Source organism: Castor canadensis, chromosome 7, assembly GCF_047511655.1.
Source record: "Castor canadensis chromosome 7, mCasCan1.hap1v2, whole genome shotgun sequence".
Taxonomy (NCBI): Eukaryota; Metazoa; Chordata; class Mammalia; order Rodentia; family Castoridae; genus Castor; species Castor canadensis.
Genome location: NC_133392.1, coordinates 16,394,560 through 16,406,842, shown reverse-complemented (window position 1 = coordinate 16,406,842; position 12,283 = coordinate 16,394,560). Strand labels below are relative to the sequence as shown.

General features: G+C 42.1%; 1 protein-coding gene across 10 annotated transcripts in view; it reads right to left on the bottom strand.

Annotated features, from left to right (window-relative positions):
- Ablim1 (actin binding LIM protein 1) overlaps positions 1–12,283 on the bottom strand; it is a 291,006-nt gene that overhangs the window by 138,493 nt on the left and 140,230 nt on the right. For all 10 annotated transcript variants that reach the window (XM_074078243.1, XM_074078244.1, XM_074078246.1 and 7 more), the window contains one exon: positions 1,693–1,827. In XM_074078243.1, the coding sequence (XP_073934344.1) occupies positions 1,693–1,827 (135 nt within the window). The remainder of the gene's footprint in view (positions 1–1,692; positions 1,828–12,283) is intronic.

Here is a 12,283-nt window from a genome sequence, read left to right as displayed (position 1 = left end):
CTTTAAGGCTTTACTCCTTTACAATTCTTTAAAACCTTGCTTCTAAAGTCTTCTTTTCTATTCTTTAAAGTCTCTTTCCTTAGACTTGCACTGTCCCGTGTTTTCTTTAGCATAATCTCTCTTAGAGTCTTTGTCCTCAAATTTGCACTGTCCCATCAGACTTGCACTGTCCCATGTTCTCTTTAGCTTTTCTTTAGCGTAGCTTTTCTAAAGCCTATGTATAAAGTTCTCAGCACAGAAAGCTGCTCTGGTGGAGACACAGCAGCTTCAGCAGCAGCCAATCAAAAAATCCCCATCAAAAAGCACCTTGCTTCCTCCTTCAGTGAGTCTTTTATATCCAGTGGTAAACAAGGAGGTGGAGCAACAGTTCTGGGGAGGAGGGGACCGGAGTTACATTGTAACAAGAGAAACCTGTGTTCCTATTTCTCTGAACATAAGCAACTCAGGAAAAACAGCTGTGCTGCACCTCCCCTCTTGCTCTCTTCTGCGGCTGGGGCCGTGACAAACTCAGCCTGTCGTTGAGCACAACTGTGCTTATGTAGGCTTCTCATAATCCACTCCCCACAAAGTGCTCTACTACTTGAGCCATGCCTCAAACCCTTTTTGTTTTTCAGATAAGGCCTCATACTTTTGCCCAGTTGACCTCTGACTATGATCCTGTTACCTATGCTTCCCAAGTAGCTCAGACTACAGGCATAAGCCACCACGCCCAGCATACATGTTAGTTTTCTCTCCTGCTAAGCTTACACTCAGTGAAAGAAACATCTGTGGACTCCAGAAAGGTGCTCCCTTCCTTTTTTCACATATTAGGGGGTCACTAGGTAACCTGGTGTCTGTCTACTTGGGAGCCTCCCTAGCTATGGATGGAGGCTTAGGATGGCATTACTGTCTGTGTAACCTAAGATGCTTAGATGAATCTAGTTTCTGGGAATGAGGTGGTGAGGACCACATGGGGGACACAGAGAGATACTATAAAACAAGCTCAGAGGCTCCCTCCCTTTCTATCTCTCTACATCATTCATCTGCCTCTGGAGCCACCCAGACATTCCCTGAGCTCAGGAAACCTGTTTCTCAAGTAAATACATACTCTCTTCTCTCCTTCCCCAGCAGCCAGGCCTTGGATCTAGAATAACAAATTAGCATATTTCATACTAAAATGCCAGCCTTTGTAAACCAAAGAACAGGGGTCCACTGATGAAAATCAACCTCACATTGGCAGATAACTTTCTGGATGGAAGAGATTTATGTGCTTGGAGGTCTCCCAAATACTCTTGCTTATCTCTCACTTCTCAACATGCGTGTATAGACTCACCCAAACAAGCCAGTGACTAGCATCCAATCTTACACATTTTCCAGCCCTCCTATAATCAATAAATATTGGGACCAGGTTATTTCACTAGGAGTTTCTTGATTCATAGGAAAAGAAAGAGAAAATACTAAACACGAAATTGCATTTTCATTGTTCTACAGAGTTAGCCCCTCCCTCCATGGTCAGGGGCTTCACTGAACACCCAAGGCCCTGGTCTTGGGAGGACTCTGTCTCTCTGCCATCTCCCAAGTCTAATCAAATCCAAAACTAGAGATAAATGATGCCACGGCATCTGAGGGCATTCTTCCATCTGGCCTGATACGCACTGAGGGAATGGGCACTGACGGTGACATGCCACTGATGTGACCCTGGAGGCACCGTACCTTTGCAGGTAAAACACTTGATGTGGAAATGTTTGGTCTGGACCCGAAGCACTTCCCCCTTGCATGGCTCCCCACATTTATGGCAGTGAATGACGGGCTTCTCTGTTGGGTGGTGAGGGTCCTGAGGGTGGGCCACTGGAAGAAACAACAAAACATCCAGGTAAGGAGGAAGCACTCCTACAAAAGTGCCATCTCAACAACACAGAAATACCTCATTATTGGAGATCAAGTGAACCTCATATTCATTTAATAAGCATGAACTGAGCACCCTCCCCATCCCATAATAACCAGATACACAGATAACTAAGACAGTGTTGATCTGAATAGTCCATAGGGGTCATACCAGACTTGTTCCTCTGCAGAACCTGCTGTCTGCTGCCTTCCTCCCCAATTTCTCCAAGACTACATAACTGACCAGTTAAACACACAATCTTGTTTACTTTAATACTTTGAAATAAGTCTTTTTGTTGACTTAGCATGTTTCAGCAGGAGTGCGTTGTAGACTGCAAGTTCCTTGAAGGTGGAGCCATTTCGTGTTTTCTCTCCTTGGTTGTATTTCTCCTCCCCCACCCCCACACAGCAGAATGCTCAGGAACCATAGGAGCTCAGAAGGCATTTATGTACTTGTTAGTAGTTACTATATAGTGGATAGTTTCGAGTCTACTTCACTGGAGAGGATCTCCTGATCTTAATTTGGCAATTCATTTAACATATTGGAGGCCTAGTATGAGGCTCCTATGGTGTGCTCAGCTCCTGAAACACAGACTACAGGCAATAATTAGAATAATATCCTAGGAAAACCATAAGGATAGCTCTCAACCTGCTTCCTTTTCCACAAAACAAAAGGGATCAGACCAGGTGATTCTAGGGTCTTTTCAGACTCAAAAACCACTGGCTGTGGCTCACAGAATTATTCCCGCAGAAGGTGGATTTTAGAGGAGAAAAGTGTGACTGTCCTGCCCCAGGATTAGCATGTACAGTGTCTACTTTACAGAAGGTCAAGGCAGAAGGCAGCAAGAAGAAACTGTGGCTTTCAGCTAACCAAGTGTCTTCACACAGCTTCTCACCACACAATGCAAATAGGCTAGCAAATTCCTTTTCTGATTTGGGTCCTCAGAACCCATGTGATCTTGAACGTGATTTAGGATTAAGAACAGGGAACTGAAAATTAATCAACCAACCCAAAGAACAAAGATTTTTTTTCTCAAATGCTGACACTGCATTTGACAGGGGGAACGTGGGGGCAGCAACTGCTGAAACGCTACTTAGACAGCACCTGTGGCAAGGTGCTCACCATGCCTCACAAGTATAGTAACTCACTGTCTCTCAGACTTCTGTAATGATCTCATGTCACCTGGAAAACGTATGCATAAGGCAGTCCAAACAATCCATTACTGGCTAATTTCTGACAAACAAGGTTCTTAGGTTCTTCTTGTGAGATTTTCACTAAGAACGGGTGTCATTTCAACTTGAACACCTGATCTGCTTCCTCTGTGGATCCTGGAGTGTCCAGCAGGGGTACCAGCATTGCAAGTCACCTGCTTTTCCTTATCTACCTGCTTGGATCTCTCTCGAAAACCTGTATTTACAATAGAACTCACTCGTAAGGAGGAGCATGCTCTCAAGATCTCCAAACAACCACTGACTTTGAAAGTGATGGGGATCAAGGCCAAAAGTCTAGTCACCTGGGCATTGAGAGAAGGTTTCCCTCAACAATATCTGTTTCAAGTGTTGCTGGGAAACACGAGAATCTGTGAGTTGTTGGGGGTTTTGTTTTTTTTTTTTAAAGTTAATTCCTTCTCCCGAAGAAGGTGATATTTATTGGATATCTGCTAATGCCAGGCATTGTGCTCAGTGCTTACACATAAGTCAGTTATTCCATCCTCACCACCCTTGTCTCTCAAAGAGGTGGGTACCATGGTCCCAGTTTGATGGGTGAGGAAAAGAAGCCTCAGAGAAGTTGAACAGCCTGCCCAACAGCAGGAAGTAGGAGCACAGAGATCTGCGCCCAGGACATTCTGACTCCTATGCTCATGCTAGTAGTATAAGTCAGGAAATTGTTAGAAATCAGACAACAAGTTATTTAGCCAAGTTCAAGTGCAGTTCTAAAAGCATTGGCAAAGGCTTGGCTCATAAAGGAAACACCGGCAGTGTGTGTGACAAAGTGTCCCTAGCTGGGCACAGCACCCATGGCAATCTGCAAGGCAACTATGCTAATCTTCAAGCCAGATCTCCTTTCTTGTGCCACGTATTAAAAATGCAAAGTTTCATCTCACCACAGTTAGAATGGTTATTACCAAAAAGAGAAGAAAAAATAACAAATGTTGGTAAGGATGTGGAGAAGGGAATTCTTGTACACTGCAGTGGGACTTAAATTAGTACAGCTATTATGGAAAACAGTATGGTGTTTCCTCCAAAATAAAAGGAGCAATAAAACTGCCATACAATCCAGTGTCCCATTAGTGGGTAAATATCTAGAAGAAATAAAATAAGTATGGTGAAGAGTCCTCTCTCTGCCCTTTGTGCTTCCTGTAGCACTACTCACAATTGACAAGAAAGCCAATCAACCTAGGATTTTTTTAAATGTGGCATATATACACAATGGAATATTATTTAGCCATAAAAAGAATAAATTCTGTCATTTACAGCAACATGGGTGGAAGAAGAGGATACTAAGTTATTTGACCTACATCATGCTAAGAAAGTCAAATACCACATGTTCTCAGATATACAGAGATGCTAAAAAGTGGATCTCGTAGAAATATAGTGGTTACTAGAACCTGGGAATGGTGTGGGTGAGGAAGGGATGGAGCGAGGATGGTTAGGGGGTACTGGGGTATGAGGGATAACTTCTAATTTTCTGTGGCACCATAGGATGATATGGCTGACAACTAATTGAACATTTCAAAAATAGCTGGCAGAGAAGATTTCAAATGTCCCTGAAGAAATGACAAATGTCTGAGGCAACACCTATACCAATCTGGCGATACCTTGATCGATCCTTATACACTATGTACAGGTATTAAAATGTCACATTATGTCTCATAAATAGGTACAATTACTATGTGTCAATTAAAAATGTATTTTAAAGCCAGATGTGAGTTGTTCACACCTATAATCCTAGCTACTTGGGAGGCTGAGATTGGGAGAATCATGGTTTGAGGCCAGCCTGGGCAAAAAGTTCACAAAATTCCAGTTCAACCATGCTATGCAGAAGGCTGAGCTCAGGAGGATTGTTGTTCCAGGCCATCCCAGGCAAAAAAGTTTGCCAGACCCCATCTCAATGGAAAGAAGCTGGGTGTGACGGTATATATCTGTCATCTCAGCGACAGCCGAAAGCTTAAAATAGGAGGATGGAGGTCCAGGCAGACCTGGGCAAAAAGCAAGATCTTACCTCCAAAATAACCAGAGAGAAAGGGTTGAAGGCATAGTTCAAGCAATAGAGTGCCTGCCCAGCAAATGTGGAAACCCTGAGTTCAAACCCAAAGACTGCAAAAAAAAAAAAAAAAAAAAAAGTACTTTTAAAAATGCAGTTCCTTCATTCCAGCCACTTAGTGGTGTGAGTCAGGGATCTGCTTTTTAGTAAACTCCTCTAACAATTAAAATGCATACTCCAGATTAAGCTTTTAGAATGCTTACAACCTAAGCAGGCCAGCTACAGAGAAGAATTAGAATTTTAAGTTAATTCTCAAGACCGTCCTCTTCAGAAACACTGTGAGAACATAGTGAATTCCTTCGCTCCATTCTCCAGAATGGAGAAGCATTTCTGGATAAGAGACACTGCGGCTAATCTTCACACTGAATTTCTTACAGCTAAACAGGCTAGCCAGGCTGAGTAACGATGAGGGAAGGAAAATGTCATTTCACTTCTTGGCTTTTCTCTCTGTCTGCAGAAAGGGTGCAGTGCGAATGCTGGCACCAGCCCCAGAGGTCAGAGTGGGGACCCGCATCTGCATTTTGCAAGCTTTTCCCTTTGGAAATATAGATGACACCACAAGGCATTCTATGCCCAGAGAGGACTTTGACCTTCAACCACAGACTCTGTTAACTTGCCTTTCCTCCATCCAACAGCCGAAGCAAACATACAGCAGAACCACCATTTGTGAAGAAATGGGATTTTCTAATTAAAGAATGACAGAATCCAAAGACCAAACGAGAATCAGTGTATATTTTCTCCCAACCCAAATTGGTGTAGACAAAAGAATCGCTCCTTTTTAAAGGTGAATAAAGAGGCTCATTTTATATAACTGTCTTTGAAAGTTTGGTTACTATCAAATGCATGTTCAATGGCTCAAATGTGCACTTTTGAAATATGCTGAGTTGGTTACAACTGACAAGTTACTGTCACATCTGCTCGCTCAGTGGCTAATTTTTACTTAATGGTTCCATCTTTCAGAGTCTGGGTGGCCCCTGCTTCCTCTACTTGGGTGGTGGAGGGGAGCAAAGAGCTCACATTTTCAAGGTGACCTGTGAGTGATGCCAGGGGTGCACTTTGCCCCAGGCTTCCCAACTCTTTCCACTGTACCAAGGAGTCAACGATTTACCCTGGAACTTGAACAAACTAGTTAAATTTTCCTCTGCCTGCTAATTTTGTTGGCAAAATTAAGAAGAGTCTAGTGCAAACCTAAAAGCATGTTGCATGCTTTCTGAATAATGAGGAAACGCATACAAAGAGCCAAGAGTCCGTTTGTCTGCAAAGATAAAAAGAGACTCCTACACTGTCTATTTTGCAGTCTAGAGACATTCTGGCTACTCAGATGCAAGTGCCAGCTGCCAGGCTAACTCAGGGCTTGACAGAGTCTCTGCTCTATCTCACTTCACACTCACATGAGCTCTACAAAGTAAGGAGAGCAGGTATTGACATCCCAGTTTACCAAAAGGCAAGTGGGGACTCAGAGAACAAGCTGACTCATCCAAAGTGACATGGCCAAGAAACAGAGTTGGCTATAAACTAGTTCAGTGACTCCTAATTCAGAGCAATCCCCTAATCTCCGACACTCAAAACCTGGATTCTGCCCTCCCTTTTATCTCCCACTAAATGATGTCCACTCTCACACCCTTCTCAACCCTTCTCTTACCACTGTAACCCAGGCCTCCTCCCCTTCCTCACATTACTGAGAGCTTCCTGCTCCCAGCTCCTTTTTCTTCTCTAACACAAACTGTGAGGAACACAGGTGAGATGGGACACAGACCGGCAACTGCTTTCCCTCCTCCACCTGGTGTGGAAAATAACAACTATCTATTGGAAATTTCCGACACATTGTACATCAGCCAGGTGTTCAAGGTCAACATCCACAGTAGTCAAGTTGACCAAATGAACCTTTATATGATGGTAGGGAAACTGTTACTTTGCCTGCTGTATAGCCACCGCCCTCCCCCGCAGCCGCCACCAAAAAAAAAAAAAAATCCCATATTCCGACTCTAATCACAATTCTAACAGTACCAAACTGAGAAAGTCTACAAAATACTGACCAGGGCTCTTCAAAATGGTCAGGATCATCAAAAAACTACAAACATCTGGCCAGGGGTGTAATTCAATGAACAAGACCCTGGGTTTGAGCCCAGGACTGAGTCAGAACTGAAAAAAAAAGAAGAAAGTTCTATGACTCTATCAACTCTATCATTGCCAAGAGTAAACAACCAAGTATGTGATATCCTGCACTAGATCCTGGAACAGGGAAAGGACATCAGATAAAAACTAAGAAAATCTGACTAGTTAATAATGGCAATAATACTGATTCACTAATTATAACAAATGTATTGGGCTAAAGTAAGATGTTAATAATAGGGCAAGCAGGATGTCAGGTATTAGCGGACTCCGTATTCTTATTTTTTAAAAATTCATCTGACTAAAATTTGTTGGTTTGTTTTTTTGAGACAGAGTCTCACTATATACCTCAGGCTGGCCTCAAACTCATGATCCTCCTGCTTCCACCTCTTAAGTGCTGGGATTACAATTATGTACTGCCATTCCCAGCAAAAAAAAAAGTTTATAAAAAAATATCAAAATAGAAAGAAAGAGAGAGAAGGCAAGGGAGAGAGAGAAAAGGAGAACAAGAGAGAAAGAGAACAAGAGAAAGAGAGGCAGGCAGGCAGGAAGGAAGGAAGGAAGGAGGGAAGGAAGAAAAGAGAGAGGGAGGGAAGGAAGGAAGAAGGGAGGGAGGGAGGGAGAAGGGAGGGAGGGAGGGAGGAAGGAAGGGAGGAAGGGAGAGAGGAAGTTCCAATAACTCTCAGGGTGATGATACATCAAGTCTAAAATTCTCTGCTAGCTTCAGAGATCTTCAGTAATATGACTAACACTAGCCTTGTACATTTGCTGGGTTCTTATCACTTGCTAAGTAATTTTGAACTCAGGTAGCCTGACCCCAAAGCCCAAGCACTAAAATATTCTACTATGTATTTGTATTAACATACAAATCTCCCTTGGTCCCTTGGGTTGGGGTTTATGACCACTTCCTGGTGTAGCATCTTCACTTTCCCCAAGACCTCCTGCCTCACACTTGGAATGCTACCTGCCTGCCCTACCTATCCAACTCAAACCTGTCCCACAGGCCCAAACTAGGTCCTGGTATTTCTTTGAGCACCAATATGGCTTAGATTGGTCAAATATTTCCTTCTTTACATGCTTGTGGATCAATTTCAACTCAGATACTGCAAACATAAAAAAAAACTTTTATTTGGGGACTTAGAAATTGCATTGAAAAACACAGGTAGACATAAGCAATAATAAGAAAGACAAAGCGTTCTTGCTAGTTGAGATAAAGCTAGCTATACAGAGAGATTCCTAGCATTGCTTCCATGCACAAGTGTATTACAAACCAAATTGGTTCATCTCTACCAGACATCTTCACTACTTCCTGGTCACCTTCCCATAGTGGCCTCTGCCAGTTTAAGGTTACTGTATTAGCTCCTCTGCAGTGGGGACATCAAACACTTTCAAGTTTTTGGGTTTCCTACCTATCCCCATTCCTCCCATATATGCTCTCCCCTTAGTGTGTGACCCAAGTCCAACAATATTGCTGCATTTGCCCTAGATCTAAAATCTGCATATGAGGGAGAACACACGATTTTTGGTCTTCTGAGCCTGGCTAATCTTGCTCAGAATGATGTTCTCCAGTTCCATCCATTTACTTGAGAATGGTAAGATTTAATTCTTCTTCATGGCTGCATAAAATTCCATTGTGTATAAATACCACATTTTCTTAATCCATTCATCAGTAATGGGACATCTTGGCTGTTTCCATAACTTGGCTATTGTGAATAGTGCTGCAATAAACATGGGTGTGCAGGTGCCTCTGGAGTAACCTGTGTCACATTCCTTTGGGTATATCCCCAGGAGTGGGATTACTGGATCATATGGCAGATCTATCTTTAGTTTTTTAAGAAGCCTCCATATTGTTTTTCAGAGTGGTTGCACTAGCTTGCATTCCCACCAGCAGTGTATGAGGGTTCCTTTTTCCCCACATCCTCACCAACACTGTTGTTGGTGTTTTTGATGGGTGAGGCAGAATCTTAGTGTGATTTTGATTTGTATTTCCTTTAGGGCCAGAAATGGTGAGCATTTTTTTCATGTGTTTTTTGGCCATTTGGATTTCTTCTTTTGAAAAAGTTCTGCTTAGTTCACTTGCCCATGTCTTTACTGGTTCATTGATTGGGGGGAGTTTAGTTTTTAGAGCTCCCTGTATATTCTGGTTATCAGTCCTTTGTTGATGTGTAGCTGGCAAATATTTTCTCCTACTCTGTGGGTGGTCTCTTCAGTTTAGAGACCATTTCTTTTGTTGTGCAGAAGCTTTTTAATTTTATGTAGTCCCACTTGTCCATTCTTTCTCTTAGTTGCTGAGCTGCTGGGGTTCTATTGAGGAAGTCCTTGCCTATACTTATTGCTCCAGAGCATTCCCTGCTCTTTCCTGTACTAACTTCAGAGTTTTGGGTCTGATATTAAGGTCCTTGATCCGTTTTGAGTTGTTACTTGTACAGGGTGATAAACATGGATCTAGTTTCAGTTTTCTGCAGGCAGACAACCACTTTTCCCAGCAACATTTGTTGAAGAGGCTGTCTTTTCTCCATCATATGTTTTTGTCACCTTTGTCAAAAATAAGGTGGGCATAGCTGTGTGGATTCATATCCGGGTCCTCTATTCTGTTCCACTGGTCTTCATATCTGTTTTTGTGCCAGTACCATGCTGGTTTTATTGCTATTGCTTTGTAATATAATTTGAAGTCAGGTATTGTGATACCTCCAGCATTGTTCTTTTTGCTGAGTATTGCCTTGGCTATTTCCGGTTTCTTGTGTTTCCAAATGAACTTTAGGGTAGATTTTTCAATCTCTGTGATGAATGTCATTGGGATTTTGATGGGAATTGCATTAAACATGTAGATTGGTTTTCGTAGTAAAGCCATTTTTACTACGTTGATTCTACTAATCCATGAGCATGGGAGATCTCTCCACCTTCTGTAGTCTTCCTCAATCTCTTTCTTCAGGGGTTTGTAGTTCTCCTTGTAGAGGTCATTCACAACTTTGTTAAGTTTACTCTTAGGTACTTGATTTTTTTTTGAGGCTATTGTAAATGGAATTGTTTCTATATTTTCTTTCTCAGTTTGTTTGTTGTTGGTGTATAGAAAAGCTAATGATTTCTGTAAGTTGATTTTGTATCCTGCTACCTTGCTGTAGCTGTTTATGGTGTCTAGGAGTTTTGGGGTAGAGTTTTCTGGGTCTTTAAGATACAGGATCACGTCATCTGCAAATAGGGATATTTTGACAGTTTCTTTACCTGTTTGTATTCCTTTTATTCCTTCTTCTTGCCTAATTGCTCTGGCTAGGAATTCCAGTACTGTTGAGTAGGAGTGGGGAGAATGGGCACCCTTGTCTCATTCCTGATTTTAGGGAGAATGGTTTAAGTTTTTCTCCGTTAAGTATAATGCTGGCTGTAGGTTTGTCATATATAGCCTTTATTATGTTGAGGTACATTCCTTCTATTCCTAGTTTTCTTAGAGCTTTTATCATGAAGTGGTATTGGATCTTATCAAAGGCTTTTTCTGCATTTATTGAGATGATCAGGTGGTTTTTGTCTTTGCTTCTGTTAATGGTAAAAATTGTTTTGTGATAAAACTGTTGAAGTTAAGAACAGGTATTGTGTGATTGTGGCCATGTGACCAATACAACATAAAGAGTGCACATATTTAGTAAAAATTTCCACAAAACAAGAGTCTAATGATGTCTTGATATGCATCTCAAGTCTCTGGGCTCATGTAATTATCTGTTCTAGCAGTCTGCAGTCAAAGTGTGAAAGTAGCCACAGCCCACGTTCCAGGTAGAGCTGGAATTGTGCATAAGTCCTGCTTCCTGATCGCCTCTGACTCCATGTAGAAAAATGCTTTCAATGATGCTTTCCACATCATTTTCCTTTTATCTTCACAACCTCTAGCTCTAAATACCTTTACCATTACCCAGCACTTAATTTTCTCCTGGTTTGTGTTTGGTTTTGCTTCACAATGTATCAGTTCAGATCTCACAAAACTATAAGCTTATTAGTCAATTTCTCCAAATTCCTGGGATAATTCTGATTTCAAACATCAAAGAAGCTGATTTGTCATCTCTGTACTTCTCTGTTCAACTTTGTACCAGGGAAAATAAGGTTCTCATCCAATGCTATTATTGGATGGGAAGCTACAAGGTCCCGAACTTCTGACATGGCAATAAATAACTTGAGAACACTATTATATCATTATAACAGGTAACACTTATTGCATATTTACTATATTCCAGGCACTGTAATAACTAATGATACCCACAGTTATGGAAAGTTCTCACAACTGCCATATACTACCTTCTCATTATTCTTGTTTGGCAGAGTAGGAAACCAAGGCAAGAAGAGTTCCATATCTTGCCCAAGATCACACAGCTAAGAAACACCCTGCCTCCAAACCCCATGCTTCAAGCAGTGTGCTGGAGATTTCCACAGGAGAATCTTCTCCAGCACATTAGGAAACAAAGCCAGCACCATGTGCTCTCTAGATCCTGATTGCATAGCTGAGAAGAGGTGAACGCCCAGATGCATCATCATAGCACAGGTAACACCTGCTAGTGAACACACAGATGGAAAAAACGCTTCATATAGAAAGAGAAATTATTCCAGGCTGTAGCAATTCATGGGAAAAGAACTCTTACAGAGTCAGGGTGAGACAGCCAGGAAACACAACCTGCCAGCAGGAGGACTCCAGCAGCCCCAACCCTGAGCACAGACCTGGATTGGAAATCTGTATTACATTGAGATGGTCTGAATTTGCAATCACAAGAGGACACTGCCTAGTAAGGCTGATTTCAGCCTACAACAAGAAAGCTATTCCCTTGGGAGTCTGTTTCAGCAACTGCTTCGTTACCTAGAATATTTTCTGTGCTTCTACACTTTACTTCCCACTGAAATGTAAGCACACATCCCAGAGAGGTGCTCCCCCACCTCCACCTCCTACTCCCTTTCTTTGTGCTAGAATGGTATAGGAAACAAGAAACGCAAGAGTTTAAATAAATGCACAAGGTGCTTAATTTGCAGTTTACGCAAAAGTCCATTTCCTGCTGTGGCAAGTGGTGGTTA